Source organism: Tinamus guttatus, unplaced genomic scaffold (genome assembly GCF_059628265.1).
Source record: "Tinamus guttatus ecotype Peru unplaced genomic scaffold, ASM5962826v1 Tinamus_guttatus_pri_ptg000446l, whole genome shotgun sequence".
Taxonomy (NCBI): domain Eukaryota; kingdom Metazoa; phylum Chordata; class Aves; order Tinamiformes; family Tinamidae; genus Tinamus; species Tinamus guttatus.
The window spans coordinates 771,487-792,981 of NW_028288980.1; the positions used below are offsets into that span (position 1 = coordinate 771,487).

The window sequence follows — 21,495 nt, forward strand, 5'->3', positions numbered from 1 at the left end:
GGATGGTCGGGGGTTACATAGTAAGTATAAAAGGGAGGAGAGAGGGGGGTGTCAGTTTCACACACTGCTGGGCAACGCTACCCAAATAGCTGTGACCTTAAGCAAGTGGGGGTAACTTTACTGAGTGCCAGTGGCAGCTTAGCAGCTGTAATCAGGTTGTACTGTAGTTACGAGGGAAGTGTTTCACCCGGAAGGTGGTCTGCCCTCACACCTGAGGCACACCTGAGTTAGTTTCTACCCCAGAATGCTTCTGTAAAGGAAGGGGACAAGCTCTGGAGCTGGAACTCTCAGTGGCTTCAGCCCCTCTTCGTGCCACATTATTATGTCCTGGCAGCTGTTGTGCTCAACACAAAACTCTTCAGCTGGCACTGTGGAAAGTGCCAGCACAAGGAGCTGCTTCCTGTCGCTTTCAGGTAGCTGTGCCTGTAGTTGCAGGTACTTCATTTCCATTAATGTGAGTATCTTGGTGGTTCTGTTTCTCCATCCTGTGATGGTTAAAGGAGAGGAGCCTTTAGTCTTAGGTATGTTTTGCTTTTCTCCCGTCAAGGATAAATCCCTTGCCTCCCCCACGGGAGATCAGTTTCTAAATCATTTATCTTGTAAACCATCTCTGGAATAGGTTGTCCCCTGCCATCTATCCCTGTTGTGAGGGAGCTTTGACAGAGGAGCACTAGAACTAGAACCAGTGTCTAGTAACTGTCAGAGTCCAAGGCTCTCTGAGCAGCTCCTTTTACTTGCTCCACGCAGGAGGGGTGTAATGTGCAACACCAGATTTACTTATTTGAAGACACTCTGTGTTACATATGCTTTTCATTGAACAGAGTGATCCAGCAGTTAGCAAGAGTCAGCAAAATAGGCCATTTGCAATAGTATGGGGAATCAATGTATGATTTTTGTTATATGTTCACTGTGCTGGGCACTCTCTGTTGCTGGGAAGAAAAATATGTGGGCTGAAGCTAGCTCAAGACTGCTGCTGTCTTCAGAATCTTTTTTTTTAAAGTCAAAGAAATACAGAGTCACTTACCACCCCTGCATACACGTCTCTAACTCAGGAAGAGAGGCATCCACACTCCTTTGAATAGGACAAAGAAAAAAATTAGACAACTGATGGATGTACTCAACTGTGATGCTGTCAGTTGATCCACTCAGGTGATACCACTATCCTTAGACAGTAGATCCTTAGTGGATAGAAAAGGGCAGCTCTGTTCCCCTCTGTGTGGAGGTGAGTTCAGCTCTGTTTGCAGCAGCTGGGGTCAGTCACTCCCTACATTATGCCCTGGTTTTCATGGATGCCTCCTATGAAGTTTCTTCTGTTACAGGGCCTTCTCCTTGGCTTATGATGACCCTACAGGGGAAGTCCTGCCTCCTGCTTCCCATTTTTCCAGTTGCTGGACCTTAGTTTCTGCTTCAGCAGCAACAGGTTAACTTTGGTGTCGTTTCTGTGAGGATGCTCTTTGGCTTCCTCAGAGATGCATTTCACCTCGAAATCTACGCCGCATTAGCTGCTGTCTTGAGAGGAACATGGAATTTGCTTTTTAAGTTTTGTGGAAGCTATTGCAAAGTGATGTAGTTATTGGTAATTGAGCTAAGCTACCAAAACAGAAACATGCATTTAGCTTAAGAAATGCCCCAATGCCTGAGCAAATATTGCAGTATGAAAGCCTGATTCTAATGAGAAGTGGAATGAAATGTACTCCTGTGCAATGTACTGTCCAGCTTCATTAAACACAATAAAAATAATTACGCGCAATGTTGTGGTTACAATATAGCTGCAGCAGAAGTCTCCTACTGTACTACTAACAGCTAAGCTCTTGGCTTGGTTCAGGTACTGTGTTCATCGTGGGTCTTTCTAAGGCTGTGCTTACCCAGTGCTATCCTCAGAAGCACTTACTAAAAATGCAGGAAGGGCCATATTCCTCATATTCCCTCCTGGAGACCCAGAGCTGCTGGAAGGACTGGAGCGAGGCCAGAATAGAGTGGCCGATCCAGACAGAAGGCTTCCTGTGGGGGGACGCGGCTACGGCAGCGCGCTCCCCTGGGCACATACAGGTCAGCGAAGCCAATGGTCATGGTGCTGTCCCCGCACAGCAGGACGTTCCCCAGCAGCCTTCTCCGGCGGGCATCGTCGCTCCTGCTGGGGCAGGTCACGGCCAGCTGGGAGAGCCCCGGCTGCTGGGAGCAGAGCAGCACGGGCTGCAAGAGCGCACAGGAACCTCTCCTTGCCCATGCGGACCAGTTGTCCCCCCGGCAGGTCGCTGTTGTTGCAGTAGTTTCTTCCTAAGGGGCAAACTCAAGTCCTGCTCAAGGTCCAGGGAGGTGTAACAGCATTTTTTTTTTAAGATCTTTTATGATTCCTAGCTGATCTTCTGTGAACTTGTTTCCTGACTCATTCAGCAGCTTCATGCGTAACGTGTGATGTCCAGGCCGGCATAATCTACCCTCCCAGTGATGGTAGGCAAGACATAACCCTCATAGACAGGAGCCACGTACGACGCGCCGTGGCCGCTCTCCAATACGAGCGCCGAGGTCCGTCCGTAGGCGTACGTGGATAAGCGGGCCTGGTTGGCTCTGTGGATGGCAGACATGCAGAGCCCTTCAAACAGCATCTCAGCGTATTTCTCCCTGTTCGTGCAGGGTCCCAGGGGAGGGTCTGACACCAAGACCACATGATTCTGGGGCTGAATCTTCATCTCTCTGTGGAAAACATAGTCCCACATGTCTTGGACACAGTTCCAGCCCACCACTATCCCCTGTCGTAATGGGCTGATAAGCTCCAAAGGCTCAAGGGTGGTTTGTATCTCCCTGCCCAGAAAGGTTTCCTCTCGCTTGGTCCCCATCCGTGTCCTGCATATACCTTCCAACTGTTGATGAAATCCCATGGGAGGGCCTGGGCTCCCCTGCAAGGCCATACTCAGAGCAACCAGTGCCCATGTCTATGATGACTGCTCTCATTTCCTTCACAGACCTGGGGCTTTGAGGGGGCTGCAGTTGCAGCTGTGATTCCCTCACGGCTGGTGCTGGACGTGCTCCTCATGCTGCCGCCCGCGCCGCTGGGGACTCCCCGCGGCTGCTGATGTGGCCCGTTCATGACAGCGGGGCCGTCTGTCTGAAACTGTTTCTTCCCCTTCTGTGCTCAACTCTGCAAAAGCACCTAAACTTCTGAATCAAAATAAATCCTTCTGCCAGATTCTTTTATCAGAACTTCTTTTCACCATATGTCACAAAGAAACTGCAGGTACATCTCCAATTTGAGAAATCACTTTTATTTTTCTCTGTAGTATTACAAAGATAACGTGCTGCTGCGTCCAGGCCACCCGCTGCCCAAATTACATTTGTCATAAAATAACACAAAACAAAAGACACCCACAACCCATAATATTTCTGTGTTTTAGCCTCAAATCCCTATACAAGTTTCTACAAAGTCATTTTGGCCAATGCTTAGAGAGATGAGTCTTTAACTGTGGGATGGTGGATAGCATTTGTTTGCAGATGTGACATCTGAGGGGCAATTTGAGGAGTTCAGCGGTGCGTTCCTTCACCGTTACTCTTCCCTTGCTTCTTACCATCTCTATCACATCTGAAATAAGAAGGGGTGATTGTAGCCACGTAGCACCATGCAATGCTCTTAATACTGTAGAACCTGTGCTGCTCTACAGGACAGCATAAGCATGGCATCCTTGACCTTTAATTTAAACCAGTCACAAAATATGAGTTTGTTTAACTTTTTCCTAACTTTAGTCCCCAATATCTGAGATTCTGAAATTAAATAAAACCTTTCATTTATTGGAATACAATTTGTGGTGTACACATTTGTTTTGGAGAGAAAAGAAAAAAAAGAAAAAGATTCAAAGCCAAAGCTTTGGTATTTTTACAGTACTGTACTTTTTTAAAAGTAATTTTATAGTATAATACTTTTTTAATCATTACCTGTGGAGTTTAGGAAGTATTCTGTAGTAAAAGAATTCCAGTGCTTTTTCGTTTTCAGAGCAGGGGAATCAAAATCCTGGCTGATGACATGCAAATGCAGCTGACTGAAACAATGCATTGTTTAAAAAAGAAAGAAAAATATGTGTTAATGCTTGAAGTTCTTTCACAGTATTATCAGCTGCAGACAAGGGAGTCTGCCTCATTTTGTCATGTTTGACCCAAAATCCTGCTACAGAAGGAACCCCCTCTGTGCTTTGGAAGCAGCCTACCCTACTCTGTGTTTCACCTAATTACAAGTAGTCAAGATTGTAGATCTACATAACGCACTAATGTTCAAGGAAAAGTCCAGCGTCCAAAAAGACTGACAGTAGCTTTAATAAACTGAAGCAAGTTCCAGAATGGGATTTTGCATCAGCGAGTCAAAGTCAAGTTAGGAGGATCAGTCGTGCTTCAAATTGTCTTAAAGATTTAACCCAAATCTGCGTGTCCAGAAAAACAGGTTCTACAGGACTGAGCTCTGGGGCCTGGTGACTCATTCGGGTCTTACCTCATGCTGGGGATGGCATGGTAGCCCAGTCTGAACTCCAGAGTCTCCTTTTCAGGGCACTGCTCAATCATTTTCTCCCCAACTGCATGCATATGTTCCAGGAGTTCAAGATGCTCCTTTGTGAGTGACTGCAGGCTTGAAATGGAGTCCCACGGTAAGACGAGCCAGTGGTAACGCGCTTTGGGATACTTGTCTTTGATGACCACAGTCTTGTCATCTTTGTAAACCTGTCAAAAAGAAAAGCTAGACCTACTGAGTGGAAGTTAAATGTCTTATTCTGATAAACAACATATTTGGTGGACGTTGGGACATTATCCAGTGAGGTTGCATAAGTCTCTGTTAACACAGAGGTGTTAATAGAACTGGAAATGCCCTCTGTGGTTGATGATGCTTGCGGCATGAAGAGAACAATCAGGTTATAAGGATTTTCCTTCCTCTGAATTACCCAAACATATTCCTACCTATGTTCACCTTAACATTCAGCGAGGGGCTAGCAGTGCAGGGGAGACTTACCCAGGATTCCTGGAGTGAAATGCAAATCTCAAGGGTAACAAATAACATGCACAGTGCTACAGATTTCCAGCAGCATCAGACAGATTCTGAGTCTGAGCACTTGGAGCTCATGTGAGCGCAGCACTGGGAAGATCCTTCCAAACAGATTGCTGTCATCATGCTGTCCTTGCCCTGTTTTCACCTTGCCTGCCTTCTGAAAGAATCTGATGGAGCTGATGGAGAGCCAAGCAGCAAAGCAAGTGGAGAGCAGGGGTGCAAGACAGTTAATTGTTACTGGATCTGTCAGTTCTGAAGCAGAGACTATGTTCTGTGTGTGTGATCTCTTAGCAGCATGTCTACCATTAAGAAATGGAAGATTTCTCTCTCATCTTTGCTAATTATTTTCCTAGGTTTATATACAGAACAGAGTAGTCTTGTTCTACAGTAAAGAAGTACAAAATTTTATTTTATAATTAAAAAAAAGAAATTAAATGGAGTTTTTTTGTGCACTGAGTTTCTACCAACACCTAATAAAGCCAGCACTCAGTCACAAATAGTTATTCTTGCTCTCACATTTCAAAAACAGATTTAAAACCCAATTATCTTTTAACCATCCTGGAACATTCTGGAACATCTGAGCTTCTGCTTAAAGAAAGAACATTAAACCTCATGTTTACAAGGTAAAACATTCAATAGCTTTAGAATCCCTCAGAGAAAGACATACTTGAAACTGCTTGCATTTCCTGGATAATGGAAGTTCAGTTCCCAAAAAACACTATACAATCTAATAATTTAGACTTGGATACATATCAAAAAAAATGGGAAATTCTGATCGGGTGTCCAGGGAAATATTTTCACTCTGCAGTTGGTCATGCTTTTGAGATATTCAGTAAGGCTGTGGATCTTCATCCTTGTAGATCATCACAACCCAAACAGACAAGGGCAACTTAAACCCATGCAAGTAATGGGGCTGCGTGACCGAAATTGTTTTGTGATTTTTGAGAACCGAGGATCACATGTTTCTATCTATCCTCTCAGACACCTATAATCGCTCAAAAGTGCAAACAAAAAGGAAAAAAAAAGCTCAGACTTCTCTAGTGCTAAGACGGCCACATTGAGCAGAGTCCTTCAACCCGAAGCCAAGCTGTGGGGACTCTGGCCTTGCTCTATGACACAGCCGGAAAGAAGTGACAGCTTCTCTCAACCAGCCAACCAACACTTGCTGAGGGTGGCCTGATCATATAGAAAGCTGGTCATATAGAAAGCTGCATCTTTATGTAACACTGTTGGAAGAACAAGTAGCCACCCTCCTTTCTGTTTTCCCAGACTGGTGGAATTTGAATGATATGACCTACTTACAAACACTTGAGAGGTAAACAAGGTTTTAAGGAACATTATATAGTGAATTACTGAACTCCCCTCATCTCTAGTACAACTTTCCCATCAGCCTTTAAAGTAGCCTGCTTCTCTCAAGTATTCCAGCAGGAGTGCTGCTCAATGGAGAGCATTCTGGAATTGAGCTGTAAGGCTTGTTTTGAGAAGATGCAGGCCAGGCATTAGTCCTAGGTTAAAAACAAAATTAAAGTAGCTTTTCCTCATGGGTAAGGATGAACTAAGAAAGCAAGCACGTGTGGAACAGTTCTGAGATTCATCTACCAAAACCACCCCCCCCCCCCAAAAAAAGGAGTAGGCAGAGTTCCGCTTCTTGAACTGACGTCTCAGAAAGGAGGTGTCAGGCAAAACCAGAGCTGAAGAGGAATAATTATGTAATGAAAGGAAAGCAGAGATACAGGGAGATGCATTTGGAGCCGCTGCAGCAGTCTAAGCAGAAACCACCCAGGAATTCCAGCAGGCAGAAAGGGTGGATCAGGAACCAGTGGTCACATCCTGCCAGCAGGATTACAGGTTTTCCTCAGTTCAGAGTTTACTGGAAACCAGGAAACTGCATCACGCTCAGAAACAAGATAACTGCTGGAAAAGAAAGCATAAACTTCCATTACGTGATCAGCTTCAACCCACACCATCCTTTTAGATGGTTTTCCCAAAAAAACCAAAGCAACCACGCTGTTCATCTATTTTCCCAATAACCTTTCCCAAATCTTTTGGCCAAATTTGACAGAGCTGGGAGACCAAGGATAATGAAGTTCTGACATCCTGTGAAGTCTGTACAGCAGACATCTAAACTCACAATACCACAGAGAAAAAGGCAAGCACAATTCAGCCCTTATGTGGTAGCCCACTGGTTCCTCAGCTCATTGAAGTATGCTCCAAAAAGAAAAGTATGATTTCACTTTGTTAAATGGAAACTACTGCTAAGTAAGTGTGTACATTTCCTACCTGCATATTTGGATCTTTCATGGAGCTCTTCAGGCCCTGACTCCAGTGTCCCGAGTGTTCCTAAGACACAGAAGGAAAAAACATTTTGAAAAGATAATTAGGAATCTAATGATAATAAGCATTCTGTTAAAATTTTTATTGGAGCTCTAATAAAAAACAGCTAAATGGCAGCTGATTTTTTTAAGAATGTGATCTCCTCTCCTCAAGGCTCCTTATACAAATCTCTAACAAGATACTGTTAAGATTCAAAGCAAATCTTTCAAATAGTGGAAAACATTCCCAAAGGGAGTCCTCTTATTTCCACAGAAATAAGAAAGCACTGCTGCAGAAAATAACCCTAGGAGAACCAGCAGAAGTAGTAATCCTCATACACTTACCGTTTTGCTAGAAACACCCTTGTTTGGAGATGCACTGGAACTGCTCAGTTTTTGATCTGCAGAACTGCCTTGTGCACCCACTTTCTCTGTCTTCATACTTTTTCTGTGCACACTTTGTTCATCACTACTTTCGCTGTTCTCATTTGGCCTCTTCTCGGCTGCTGTTCTCTCTTCTGTCACAGTTTTCCCTGATTCTTCAGAAAATTTCACCATGTATGGATAAAGTTGGTTCACAATATGCAGAACTTGGCCTGGCTTCATTTTTACCTCTTTATCCTTGCCAATATCAATTAAATCAACGGTAGTTGGGTTAACACCCATCTTCAATGGGAGATGGAGAGGAAAAAAAATAAAAGAGAGCACAGAGAACATCTTGTAACTGCCATCACCAGTAACAAACTCAGTTACCCTGAAAACATCATAATCACGGAGAGAAGTGTTTCATGTCCACTGCACCCCTCTCCTGGCGCTGACCCACTCTAAAGGAGTAGGGGAATTAGAAGCTGGAGGCACCTTCCTGTAACCCCCTCTAGCACAGCACCCAGAGGCACCGCCTCCCAGGGACCAAGCAGCACAGCTGGCCATGGGGTTACACCTCACTGCCTTCCTTCCACACAAAAACAAAAATAAATAAATTTTAACTACTAAATAATAGGACTAAATACAGAATTACAGAATGGTTGAGGTTCGCAGGGATCTCTGGAGACCATCTAGTCCAACCCCCCTGCTCCAGCAGGGACACCCAGAGCACGTGGCACAGGGTGGCATCCAGGCGGGTTTGGAAGATCTCCAGAGAAGGAGACTCCACAGCCTCTCTGGGCAGCCTGTTCCAGGGCTCTGTCACCCTCACAGGAAAGAAGTTCTTCCCCACATGGAGATGGAACTTCCTGTGTTTCAACGTACACCCATTACCCCTCGTCCTGTCACCGGCCACCACAGAGAAGAGCCTGGCCCCATCCTCCCTACAATCACCCCTCAGGCACTTGAGCATGTTGATTAAGTCTCCTCTCAGCCTTCTCATCTCCAGACTAAACAGGCCCAGCTCGCTTAGTCTTTCCTCATACGATAGATGCTCCAGTCCCTTAATCATCTTTGTGCCTCTCTGCTGGATCTTCTCCAGCAGCTCCATGTCCCTCTTGTCCTGGGCAGCCCAGAACTGCCCCCAGTACTCCAGGTGCCTCCCCAGAGCTGAGCAGAGGGGCAGGATCCCCTCCCTCGACCTGCTGGCAACGCTCCTCTTGATGCAGCCAGGATCCCATTGCCCTTCTTGGCCACGAGGGCACATCAATGCCTCATGGTTAACTGTTGTCAACCAAGAGTGCATGAAGTACATGGGAGTGCTCTTTCTGCTCATTTTGAGAGAGCAAGGAATCCAGGCTTCCAGCAGCGTGCTGAACAACAGCACATCACTGATGACACTTTGAATATATCTCCTTTTCCACAGGTCAAAAAACAAAACAAACAAAAAATCTGGACAAAAAGAAAAGGTCTACAAAAGTCCATCAGAGGCACCCAATACGAAGGAATGAAGGAACCAGCTCTTTGCTTCTCTCTTTCCCTCTTTTTTTCCAAGTCATGCCTCATAACCCTTCCCCAGCCACACAAGCCTGTGTTTAAACAAAGCTGGAGATAACACCACCTTTCTTCTTAGACAGGCTAAGCCTCTCAGGATGTTCACCCCAGCACACATCAGCCTAGGTAACCTGTGGTGTTTGCAGCGTGGATACAATTTGTTTGATCATGGGGGTGACCTCAGGGAAGTAAGGAGTCTCTAGCTTCAGCAAAACGCTTTTGGTTAATGTTTGTATGTGGTATAAACCTTAGGAAACCAGATCACGCCTGAGGCTGATGAACCCCAACAGTCTTTGGAAGTTTCACTGGCCAATGCTGCGCCTCTCCTCACTGTCCCCCGACAGACCCCTGGGAACAGGCAGAGACATTTTGGCTCTAAAGCCCACAAATCTCCGCTCGCATCGAGTGCATTTACACCCCGTTGACCAGAATGGTCCTCAGCCGCTGATTAAAGTAAACCCCTGGGGTAGCAGCCACAGAGCAGACTGTGAGAACACGCTGGCTGCTGCCACCAACGAATACTCTCTGGCCTAAAATTCCAGTACTGCAGAATCCAAACTGTTCTTACGGATGATTTCTGTGAAACCATGTCTATGGGTTTGTTGCAGAACTCCCCACATAGCAGTGGCACAAGCACTTGCTGAGCTCTTGGGACGTTCTGACGGAAGCTGTTGCTCACCATAAATGTGAATGCGGATGCTGCAGCACACACACATATGCAGCACCTGAAGCTGGAGAATTTTCCTTTCGTGTTATATCAGAGATACTGGACCCCATAAGTATGGGGCAGAAGGCCTGTGTTTGAGCAGTTGACAACAACTGAAATCTCTCAGCAGTGCTCCAAACCCCCAGAGGTGACAAGAAGTTTGGCCCTAGAAGCCTTCAAATCGAAAACCTTGGGGAACTGCCTATTCCCACCAGCGTAAGAATCATCTGGACCTTAAATGAAAGGCTGCCTCATCTTTAGAAGGGCAGTGGTCAGGAGGAAAACAAGCATGTTTTTCCCCTCTTGACTGGAGGAGGAACACTGAAATCTCCAGGACAGGCTGGGGATTTACAGCAGTTCCTTGGCTGCAGCTCCAGCTGTCTGGAAGGAGCCCTGCAGCTCTTGCACTGAGGTACATGAATAAAAGACATCATTTCTGAGGGGTACGTCACCTTCATCATAAAATAAACAGCTTGGGGCCCTTCAGATCCCATGTTCAGAGCCATCACTTGCAGCTTCTGTGCAGTAGAATCATAACAACCACCACGGTAAGTAACAGAATGTTATGCCTCTTTTTGAAAACATACCTGTTTGATGGTGACATACCCCTTGTTACAATCCGCTTTTAACTGCACTGGAGAGGGGAAAAAAAAAAAAAAAGAAAGAAATCAAGCAATGTAAATACAAAGGACCAAAAGACAGAACACCCTACTGCATTTTAAGCATGTGCGACTTTCTGAGAAAGATTTCCTTGAATATTTTTCAGAAGGCTTTTGCCATGTCGTCACAGTGTTTCCAGGACTGCTGGTAAGATGGGACCAACCTGTGTGACAGAGTCATAGCTGCACATTTGATATTATGGATCAGCAAAAAACCTACACTGGGATAAGGGCAAATTCTACTGAAATAATCTACAAACTCCTAGTATTCTCATCAGTGCTCTGTCACTACATGTCATGGGAAAGGGCTATATCTAGAAAGGCAAAAACGTAAAGTGGGAAGATGCAAAGGGAAGTATCTTACAGATTAGAGCTCAATTTCTCCCAGTGTATCTACAAAATACCAAGTCATACTGCAAGTTGGTTGGGGGAACACAGGGAATGTGACCACTGATTTCCAACAAGCAAGGACAAGACTGCCTCCTTTGGGAAGCACAAAGGGTCTTGGAGGACACAGGAACTGTTGTGCTTTGTAGATATTTTTTCTAAGTGCTTGCCAGGAACCCAGTGGCTCCAGGAAGGTGCTGGGAGAGGAGAGGTCAGACCCCCAGGCCCTCGGGATCGGGTCACCATCTCCACCTCAGTGCTGCACAGAGCAGGCCTAGAAGTGAGGCCAAAAGGACATTCCCCGGCCCTCGGCGCCGCTCGGCCAGGCGCCAGCTCACGGCTCACGGCCCGCAGAACTGCCGAGAGCGCCGGGCTGGCCCTTACCTTGCTGCCGCGAGCACTTCTTGTCGCGGATGCCCGTCTCCGGGCCGCGGCCGAGCACTACGGCACGCAAGTGCGGCAGCTGGATGCGGGCTCCGCCCGGCTCCCGCGCCACGAGCCAGCACAGCCGCATGGCGGCGCCGCGGGGGGGCAAGGCGCGCGCGCGAGCGGCCGCCCCGCCGCGCCGGCCTCGCTGTGCCGCGAAACTCGAGGCGAGGCCTCGCGGCGGCGGCAGGCCGCGACCCGGCCCGTCCCCATGGCAACGCCGCCCGCGGCCCTCGCCGCGCGCCGGACCCCGCGCGACCAATCAGCGCCGCCCGGCTGCTCACGTGACCTTGGCGACCTCGCCTCCTCCGACAAAGTCACCGGAAACTGAGGCGTGCGCAGGCGCGCTGGGCCGGCGCGGGCTATGTAATGGTGGGAGGGGCGGCGCGCAGGCGCAGTGAGTGAGCGCGCGCCGGCTGCGCGGGCCGGCGCAGCGCATGCGCAGTGAGCGCGCGCGCGCGCGGGAGGGCGCAGGCGCAGTGCGGCGCCGGCGGGGGGCTCCGGAGGCGGGAACAAACTTGTTCGTTTCGGCGGTTTCCCGAACAAAACGCAAAAGCGCTGCCCGTTTGCAAAAAAAAGTTAACCAAAATCCGCAACGCTGGCTCCTGAGCACCTTGCAAGTGAACCCATGAGCTTCCGCTGGCAAAGCGTTTCCTGCCAGAAAAGCCGCTGCCTCCTGGTTCGGAGCTCATCGGTGGCCGCACGCGTCATTCAGAGGGAATTGGCAACACATTAATTCGGTTCGCACCGACCTTAACTAACACATAGCTTTGAAAAATTAAAAAAGAACATGCAAGCATCACATTAGAACCAACACACTCACCATGCTGCAAGGCAAGTTGCTAATGCAGCGCCTGCATCTCCAGCAACACACTGGAGACGGTATTTTCTACACTGTATCACTGGGATACAGAGATTTTCTACACCCACTCTAGCACCCAGTGTTTGCTACCGTTTGTTTGCTGCTATTGTGTATCACGGAGCGCGGTAGCCCTTGTAACCGCTCACACGCAAGGTGCTAGGCTGTGCCGTGCCAGCAGTGGCAAGAGCTGGCTAATTGCAAAAGGCAGCCGTCAGCAGCTCCCGCTTGGTATCAGCGATCATGTCACACCTTCTCTCACCAACGTGCTTTTGCTATAAAGCAGGAATGATGGAAAAAAAAAACATTTCCCCACAAGAGAACCCTCTGAGGGCCGCAAAACGGCGGCGACCTTCACCACAGGATGTACCAGAGTGGTGTGCACCCGGAGAGGCCCAGCCCACGCTGCATCACCATGCGGCTCCCGCCCTCAGGATTTAACCTTTCACCCCGAATATTCTGATTAAACACCACATTTAACGGGAATAATTTAATGTCACACGGAGCTCTCCTATCCTCTCCTGCCTTCCCCCTTCCCCCCTCCCCCACCCCAATTGCTCGCCCTCCCCCCGCGGGGGAGCAGGCGCCGTCATGGCCGTTACGACCGTTGCGGCGCAGGCGCGGTGACGTCAGCGCAGGCGCGGTGCACGCTGGGAGCGGCGGATGCGCCGCGCTGAGCGGAGCGGCCTGACCCGGCCGCTGAGGGGCGGCTCGTAGCGATTGGCTGGCGGCGGCCCCGCCTCCCGCTTCCCATTGGCTGTCCTCGTCTTGAACGGCGGCGGGCCGGAGGGGCGGGACTTCCGGGCGGCAGGGCGGCTTGAAAAGGCCCCGGATGCGGGGGCCGCGCTCGGAACCTTCCAGAAAGGCCGTGAGGCGGGCGGGGAGGCGCCGCGGGCCGCGCGAGCTGCCACCATGGTGAAGGAGACCACGTACTACGATGTGCTGGGCGTGAAGCCCAACGCGTCAGCCGAGGAGCTGAAGAAGGCGTACCGCAAGCTGGCGCTCAAGTACCACCCCGACAAGAACCCTAATGAGGGCGAGAAGGTGCGTAGGGCGGCGGGCCGGCGGCCGGGCGCCCCCGAGGGGGCTCTGCGGCGGTGGCGGGGTGGTGTTGGGGGCCCGCGCCCGGCGCTCATGCGGCTCTCCCGCAGTTCAAACACATTTCGCAAGCCTACGAGGTGCTGTCGGACCCGAAGAAGCGTGAGCTCTATGACAAGGGCGGCGAGCAGGCCATCAAGGAGGGCGGCTCCGGCGGAGGCTTCGGCTCGCCCATGGACATCTTCGATATGTTCTTCGGCGGCGGCAGCAGGATGCAGAGGGAGAGGCGAGGTAACGCGCCCTCCCCGCGTGCTCTCACAAGCCTCATGGTCTGTTTCCTGTGCTAGAAGCCTCACAAGTGTGTGCTCACTGTGTAATCACATAGATAATGTTAAAATAAACCTACTTCTGAAAGTCGGGGCAAGCAAACTCTCATGGCAGGAACGGGCAGGGAGAGGTTCCTCAGTTCATACTGCAGTAGCTCAGTCTGTTTTGCCTCGTGTCATGTTAATATCTAACCAGGTCTCAGGTCGGGCAAACCTTTATCTAAGTGTAAGCCCAGCCCTGAATAACCAGGAGTGCAGATGGTAGTGTGTCTTGAAGTACTTTGCAACTAAGTTACCAGAGTTGCAGCTGTGCAAATGAGAATGTTTATGGGATTTATAGGTGAAGAGTAGCAAAACAGGCAAAGGTGTGTCACTGTGAAGGCTGCTGGTGTCAGTTCTCTGGAGGAAAATTCTTTTGTTTCAAGATGTCACTTTTCTTTTTTATCTTGGTGTTAAGAAATTCCTGGTAAGCCAGAACGTCTTATACTTTATGGAACTATAGTAGGTGCATCTCTAGTTTATTGCTGATTGTGGAATTTGTTAGTTCAATTTCCAGAAATCCCTTTGCTAGAGGAGAGTACTGCTTTGCTGTGTGTAAACAATGTCTCCTCTTTTCTTGTAGTTGAACAAATTGCTATATTCAATCTCTTTAAACAAAATTAAGAGCTTGCATTTAATGAGTTTCTGTTTTGGTTCTGTTATTGCTTGCACTTCATAGGAACATCTTCTAATTTAAGTTTGTAAAGATTTGCTTTCATGTAATTGGAGTATAGGCATGGGATACTCTGCCTTGTTTTAAGACTAAACTTTCAAATGTGAGTAAATGCAGTTTTTCTTTTACAGGAAAAAATGTTGTTCATCAGTTGTCAGTAAGCTTAGAAGACATGTACAATGGTGCTACAAGAAAACTAGCCTTGCAAAAGAATGTGATCTGTGACAAATGTGAAGGTAATTAACACTGATGCTAAACCTTGGCTACTTCTGAAGCTATTTTTTTTTCCTGTTTGCTTTCTTCTGGCAATGCATGGCAGTGTACCTCAGTCCCTGCTCTCCCCAGGTCGCGGTGGTAAGAAGGGCGCAGTGGAGTGCTGTCCCAACTGCAGAGGCACGGGCATGCAGATCAGAATTCACCAGATTGGGCCTGGAATGGTGCAGCAAATCCAGTCCGTGTGCATGGAGTGTCAAGGGCATGGAGAGCGCATCAGCCCCAAGGACCGGTGTAAGAGCTGCAACGGCAGGAAAATCATCAGAGAGAAGAAAATACTAGAAGTGCACATTGACAAAGGTGAGAGCTTTGTTACTGCAAGTTGCAGCACTAAAACAGGGCCTTTAGTAAATGCGTAGTATAGATTTATGGTAAGTAACTTTACTGATTACAAATTAAGAAAAGTAGCCTGTTGCTCCCTTTAAAAAGTGGGAGACTTATTTTTAGGGAAGGATGTTTATTTCTGTATTAATCTGTATTATGTTGAGCGGTGGCTTGTTTTGTGTAGTACAGCTTTGTAAGCAAAAGCCTTCATCAGTTAACTAGGCTTATCAGATAAATGACAGATACAGTGTTTGTTGGTTCAGCTTGCCTAAACTTTCGTTAGCTTTCTAGGAAACCCTGCAGACTCCGATCACTTCTACTGTGATTCAGTGTGAAGGGGAACCAGGTCTGCTATAGTAAAAGGGTGCAAAAACAGTGCTAAGCCCACAGTGCTTGGAACTGATCTTGCTGTGCAACCCTGACAGTGCTGCTTGGTGCAAGTGTTCTCTGAAAATGTAATTCAAGATGCAAACCCTCACAGTTGTGGGGTAATGTGAACTGTCAAATGTCAAATGCATCTCTTCCCAGTAGGCTGCTCGAAAGTTGGTGGGAGAAGTCTCTGGAATGGCGGGACTTCTAAGACATGCACATGGCTTGCTACAGGTTTATACCTGATTATCATCTGTGTTTTGCTTGTTTGTGTAAGCACACCTATATTTTGTGTGCATTTTTGCTTTGTTTCCTTCTCGGAAGGAAAAATCCTACAATGTTTTGCGGTACAATAGTAATAAATTGTGGTCACTTAAAACATGGAAATAATGAAAACAATCGTTTCCATTGTAGAAAACTAGATTTTACAAGCTAGCATGAGGCAGCTGGAATTTATGATGCAGTGATTTCCCTGTAGGTAAAATGTTCTTGAGTGATAACTCTCCTAGGAAGAGTACTTCCTACCCTTTGCAGACAGAGATCTTTTTTCATAAGTAGGATACTTAAAACTTAGGAAGCTGGTTGTTTATTCTCAAAGCAAGCGTTCTGTGCAGTGTTGTTTTTCTGTCTCCTTTGTAGTTCTTGTGTGTGTAATGGAGGCTGTTTTGATAATGTTTCTCTCAAGGATTTCATCTTGGCAGGTGGCTGTTTTGAACTGCAATTAAGCTTAATGGTCATGTGATTTAGCTCAGGTTGGCAGTGCTAATATTTTGGTCATGTGAGTTTACAAAAACATGTAATGTTACAAAGGAAGGTCCTGATGTTCCAGTTTTGAGATCTAGTGACAGCCTGTATTTATTAAAATAGTTCATGTTGTTGATTTGATTTTAAAAGGCTAATATACTTTTTTTTTTCCTGCAATAGGAATGAAGGATGGTCAGAAAATAACATTCCATGGTGAAGGGGACCAAGAGCCAGGACTAGAGCCAGGGGATATAATTATTGTCTTGGATCAGAAAGATCACCCAACATTTAGAAGGTAAAAACCACAAGTCTCTTGTATTTACTTCTGAGATGCTTGCCTGGAAGCGTCCAGAAGCTTCCTTGGTGACTAACTTTTTAGTCACTGGAGACTTCAGCAGTTAGGATGATATAGCTAGAGTTCATCTGTGAGTTTTTGTTGGTCAAAAGAATATTGCACCAGTGTGCCTGCACAAGTCAACTTACCAAATCCGAGAGCAGAAACCACCTTTGTGAGGCTTTGTGGTAGAATGAGGTGGGAGGAAAATAGAAAACATTTAATTACTGAGAGTTTACAAGCCTTGAATTTTAATGATTCCTAAGCGTTTTTTAATAGCTGTGAATATCTGCAAGAGTTGTTGTCATCAAGATTTCTTAATCTTTGTAAGATGGCTTTCCATCATGTAACTCAGAAAACTATCTTTCAGTATAGATAGCTGGTTAGTGCTCATCTTCCAGTGCTTAGCTTTTCCTCAGGGATGCTGTTTATGGCAAATCTCTGCATATAGCCCCCTTCTGAGGAGTCAGGTTGGTCTACCTGCTGGCAAAGGTAGTTCTCCCTATTCATTCATTACCTAAGTGAACTGGGGAGGATAGCCAGTTTAGTGTGCTGTTTTTTTGTGAAAACAAGAATTCTCCCAAGGAGAATCATCCATGTTTCAAGCATGTTGGTGCAAAATTGTTTCAAGTTACGGTCTGTGGAATTAGTTAATACAGTGGGTTTTTTCTGACAAAGACACTGGTTACTTTAAAAGTTTCTTGTGTGGCAGGTGCTTGGTATCTTAGTGTTTCTCTTTGGAGCAGTGACAAGGTCAATTGATTTGTGAAGGTGCTTGTGTCTTTAGGGTTGGGAGGAGAGCACATCTGTCAACAGCTGACTCCCTTTAGTTGTCCTGTTAAGTACAGATGAGGAATCAAAAGTTATTATGAAACGTGTATCTCCTCTGACTTTTCTGCACAGTGCTGAGCTCTGAAACACTGAGGTTAAAGAGTCAGTTCTGACCACTGATGATGGTTTTAGTGAACTGGTTTTCCTAACTGCATTAAACCAGATGCTGAATCAGATGTGTCAGGGGGCTGTTCCATGCCACACTTGTGCATGGTGCCTTATGGGACTTGAGCTTGTCTGTTGCTGTCTCCCTGCCCACTGCTGTTGGTTCCAGCGTCTTTAGGTTTCCCTTGGTATTTTTGGTCTTACAGGGTTATGCTGAAGTCATGCTGCTTCTGGGACAGATGGAATGTTAATCCTCTCCCTTCAGTCTAATATTATCTTGCCAGGCAAGTCTCCTTCCAGAGACCTTTAAAATAGGGTGCGTGAGGTAGCCTAGACCCTTTTTAAGAGACTTGAAGTTTTGTTGGCCCTTGAACACATAAAGATATCATTTGCACAGTCATACTGAAGTTAGAATAGGCAATTATAGTGATTGCGTTTACTGTTCTAGATATTTCTTGGTGTTATCCCGAAGGTAGTTGCATAACCCATCACTTTGTGTTGCCACCACCTATTTAATCTTTCCTGGGAGGTGAATTTTAAGTGGGAAGGAGCAATGAAATGGAACAATATAATTTCATTTAGTAACTTTAATATTTTCTTTGCTTTGAATAGGTGGTTTTGCACAGTAATGGCTCTCGTGTGGTATTATTTCTGTAATTGTAGACTTTTGGTGCTACATCAGTGTTTGATATTCTCTAACTGATCGTGATACTTAGTGGTAATGTCATCCTTATTTATTCTTGGGCATGGTCCTTTCTTTCACTGCTTCCCCTTGACTTTCTATTTGGTTCACTCAGACAAGATGAAGATCTTCTGTTGTCTATGGATCTACAACTCGTTGAAGCACTATGTGGCTTTCAAAAACCTATCACAACACTGGATAACAGGACTATAATCATTACATCCCATCCTGGTAAGTGTTGGCTTGTTTTCTGTCAAATGCCTCTGCATCCAGCAATTGTGGTCTGGAAAGTAAACAGCATATTTAAGGGGAACAAAAGCAACTCACCAACTTTGCATAAGAGATGTGCTGGTGCCAAGTATTTTTCCTAGTATTTTGCAGTACAGATTTTTAACAAATAAGGATTTTTTTGGATAGTTGTCAGCACTAGCTAACTGTTTTTTTGCATGATATAGTAACAACCTTACCTCATGGACATACTTATATCCTGAGGATACCTCATGAGAATTGAAGGTCTCTGAAAACTACTTTTTCAGCCTTGGAACTGATGGAGCACTTGACATATTTGTAAGTATGCTTCCCTCGGGAAGCATAATGAGGTTAAAAATGTAATGTAGATATCAGCCTGGTCTCCTACTCAGAAGTTGACAGGCAGCGTGTCCTTGATAGACTGTTACCAGTGTAGCTGTCTAAACACACTGTAAAAGGCTACCTAAATACATGCTGGAGGAGTTAATGTTAAAACTGCTTGTGTTCCCTGTGTGAATCCTTTCCTTTCTTGCCTTTGACTCTTTCCTTCAGGCCAGGTTGTCAAGCAGGGTGATGTTAGGTATGTGTTGAACGAAGGTATGCCGATTTATCGCAGACCCTATGAAAACGGACGACTCTTCATAGACTTCAGGGTAAGTGGGTTAACTTACTAGTTGTGGTGTTCCCTATCACTGAACATCCCCCACACATCTGATAGCAGTCAGATAGAATCTAGCAACAGGGTTATAGGCTACACCAAAGCGAGAGGCTTCCAAACAACCCTGTGGTGAAAATAAAGTACCAGGGGAATTTCTTTGTACACATTGTGAATTTCCATTTACTTTGATGTGTTCATTTCTAGGGGAAGTTAACTTTTTTTTGCGGGCATGAAAGAGTGACACATTGATGTAAAACCCAATGCTGAAGAAAAATCATTAAGTAATGTGTGAAAAAGCTGACTTAGGTTTCATGTCCTTTTTTTCTCCCTAATCTGTAGTGGGATGGAGAAAAGTCAGTTCTGGCAAATGTGAGTTAACTGCAGCTCTTGATTATTTCAGGTGATCTTTCCAGAGAGTGGCTTCCTCTCCTTGGATAAGCTGTCTTTACTGGAAAAGCTGCTACCATCAAGGCAGGAGATAGAAGAAACTGAGGAAATGGAGCAGGTGGATTTAGTGGACTTTGATCCATCCCAAAAAAGGAAACACCACTATAATGGAGAAGCCTATGAAGATGATGAGCATCACCCTAGAGGTGGTGTTCAATGTCAGACATCGTAAAAGAGCCAGTGAATAACTTGTGATGCTTGTTTTGTATGCATTAGTGGATGAGTGAAGGACTACAAGCAGTTAACCCTCACTTTCTGCTACTTGTTGTTTATTCAGCCATAGTTGTTTCTTAAAGCATAAAGAAATAAACTAAGTAATTAAACTGACTTTGCAATTTGTATGAAGCTCCAGGAGGCAAACTCAGATGAAGTTGAATTGCACTTCACCCCTGCCTGTTGGTCAAGAAAACTCCCCTGCTTGTCTTTATTTCAAGCCTAATAATTCCTGTACGTGTGCAATTGCCCAGGCTTAGACTAAGATTGTTGTGTTCCTTTTGGTATTCTAGATCTTATACTCTGTTAATGAAGTATGCACAAGTACTTATGGTAAGATGTAGTTAAAATTTTGTACTAATTAGAATAACTTGTTACTGTTCTGGGCTTGTACTGGTGTTTATCAAGTGAGGCCTGCCTCCAGCGCAGCCACATCGTGTGTGAACCTGAGAAGGATGTGGTCAGTCTCACAGGCCTCTCAAAGTCATGCAGTTCACCAGCTGTCTCAAGTTACTGCACTTAACCTTAAACAGTCCCTTGGTGGCCATCCTCGGTCCTGGTCCCGGAGCTAGATGTGAAGCCCTGTTTCGGCACTGACTGCTCTGGGGTTGCTCCTCTGGCTGCTTGGCTGCTGTGAGACCTTCTTTCCCCATGATGCAGGATTAAAAACCTCCAGGGCTTACTGACTCAGTGCTGCTGTTTGGAAGCGGTTCAGCCTGCCAGCATGCGAAGCTCGACTTCCCTCTGATTACTGAAATTACATATCCTTAAGTGGTATGGAAATGAAAGCAGCAGCATCCCTGCTGCTGGGAGAACATGAGCCTGCAGAGGAGAGAGCTGTAGATGTCAGTGAATGCAAGCAACTAATGCATCTAGCTTGTTTTTAAATTCATGTATTGTGCATTATTTTAAGCTGACTCTTGGAAAATTCTGTATGAATGTTCTAGTTATTGTAGATGAAACATTTCCAAAATAATTATAAAATTGTTGATTGTGTATTTTCTTAGACCAGCTGTTTTAAAGAAGCCAGCCTCTGAACTTGCATTTTAGACTGATAGTGACAGACAAATCCCCTCAAAAATGCTCTTTCATTAAAAAATGCTGATGAGACACGTCCAAATTTAACCACCAGTGTGGTTGTGTGGTCTTGTTGTGAATTTTGAGATGTCTTGGGTTGCAGTGTGTGCTTGTATTGCTCTAAGGCAGAAGTGTTAAAACTCTTCAGTTTTCCTTGTTGGAACTGGCTAGCACAAGGAGTGTCTGTCCCCTAATTTAAATCTCTACAGCTGGGAGAATTCAGCCTAGAAAGCATCTTTTTGGGCAGGCTTGTTCAGCCAGCCCTTGTTGTGAATGGTACAGGCTTCATTTTGTGGAGACAGCTCTTAAAATGTCTCTGGTTTCAAATGGCCTTCAGCTGAGAGATCCTGCAATTCACCTGCCTCTTCTCGCATACTTTGTCATAGCAGAAGTTACATTCTGTAGGCCAGGCCCCATTCCAGATTGGAGCTTGTTAGCCAGCTTTACACATGTGAATAGCAGGAGCCTTTGCTCCATCAGCCCTTCAAGGCAAGGATGCCCTTACAAGGCCCTCAGCTTTTTCAGAAGTGTCATCTTAAAGCCCAGTAACCACCCTGATACAGAACTGCTGTCTGCCTGTCATTAAGGTAACAGAAAAATCAAACTGGGACATGACATGGTCAAAGCAGCTAGTGCCAGCCAGGCTCCATGCAGGGCCTCAAGGGTCCCTGCTAGGTGCTATCATGTCACAGATAGCTGTCCACCAGAGCAGAACCCATTCAAGCCTTTCTTTCCCAGGGCTGTTTTCCTTCCACTCAACCTGTGGCTGGCTCACTGCAGGTGGGTAACACACTTCTCTGCCTTTGGAAACCACAGGATCGCAC

At 46.2% G+C, this 21,495-nt stretch overlaps 3 protein-coding genes across 3 annotated transcripts; 1 reads left to right on the top strand and 2 right to left on the bottom strand.

The window, feature by feature from the left end:
* Window positions 1-1,877: 1,877 nt before the first annotated feature.
* ACTL7A (actin like 7A) lies at window positions 1,878-3,241 on the bottom strand. The gene is given in 8 exon segments (XM_088531998.1): window positions 1,878-2,046; window positions 2,048-2,203; window positions 2,205-2,263; window positions 2,265-2,339; window positions 2,341-2,405; window positions 2,408-2,834; window positions 2,836-2,965; window positions 3,213-3,241. Coding segments are annotated over 8 exon segments (1,110 nt in total).
* Window positions 3,242-3,355: 114 nt separating this feature from the next.
* APTX (aprataxin) lies at window positions 3,356-11,657 on the bottom strand. The gene is made up of 7 exons (XM_088532002.1): window positions 11,389-11,657; window positions 10,546-10,592; window positions 7,681-8,001; window positions 7,304-7,363; window positions 4,475-4,701; window positions 3,928-4,031; window positions 3,356-3,577 (listed from the first exon to the last, which is right to left on the bottom strand). Exons 1-7 carry the CDS (start codon window positions 11,516-11,518, stop codon window positions 3,423-3,425), a joined length of 1,044 nt encoding a protein of 347 aa, XP_088388128.1. The 5' UTR covers window positions 11,519-11,657; the 3' UTR covers window positions 3,356-3,422.
* A 1,520-nt stretch (window positions 11,658-13,177) lies between these two features.
* On the top strand, window positions 13,178-19,967 carry DNAJA1 (DnaJ heat shock protein family (Hsp40) member A1). Its single transcript, XM_088532003.1, has 8 exons — window positions 13,178-13,333; window positions 13,441-13,618; window positions 14,497-14,601; window positions 14,711-14,938; window positions 16,256-16,370; window positions 18,143-18,258; window positions 18,829-18,929; window positions 19,335-19,967. Exons 1-8 carry the CDS (start codon window positions 13,202-13,204, stop codon window positions 19,551-19,553), a joined length of 1,194 nt encoding a protein of 397 aa, XP_088388129.1. The 5' UTR covers window positions 13,178-13,201; the 3' UTR covers window positions 19,554-19,967.
* Window positions 19,968-21,495: the final 1,528 nt, after the last annotated feature.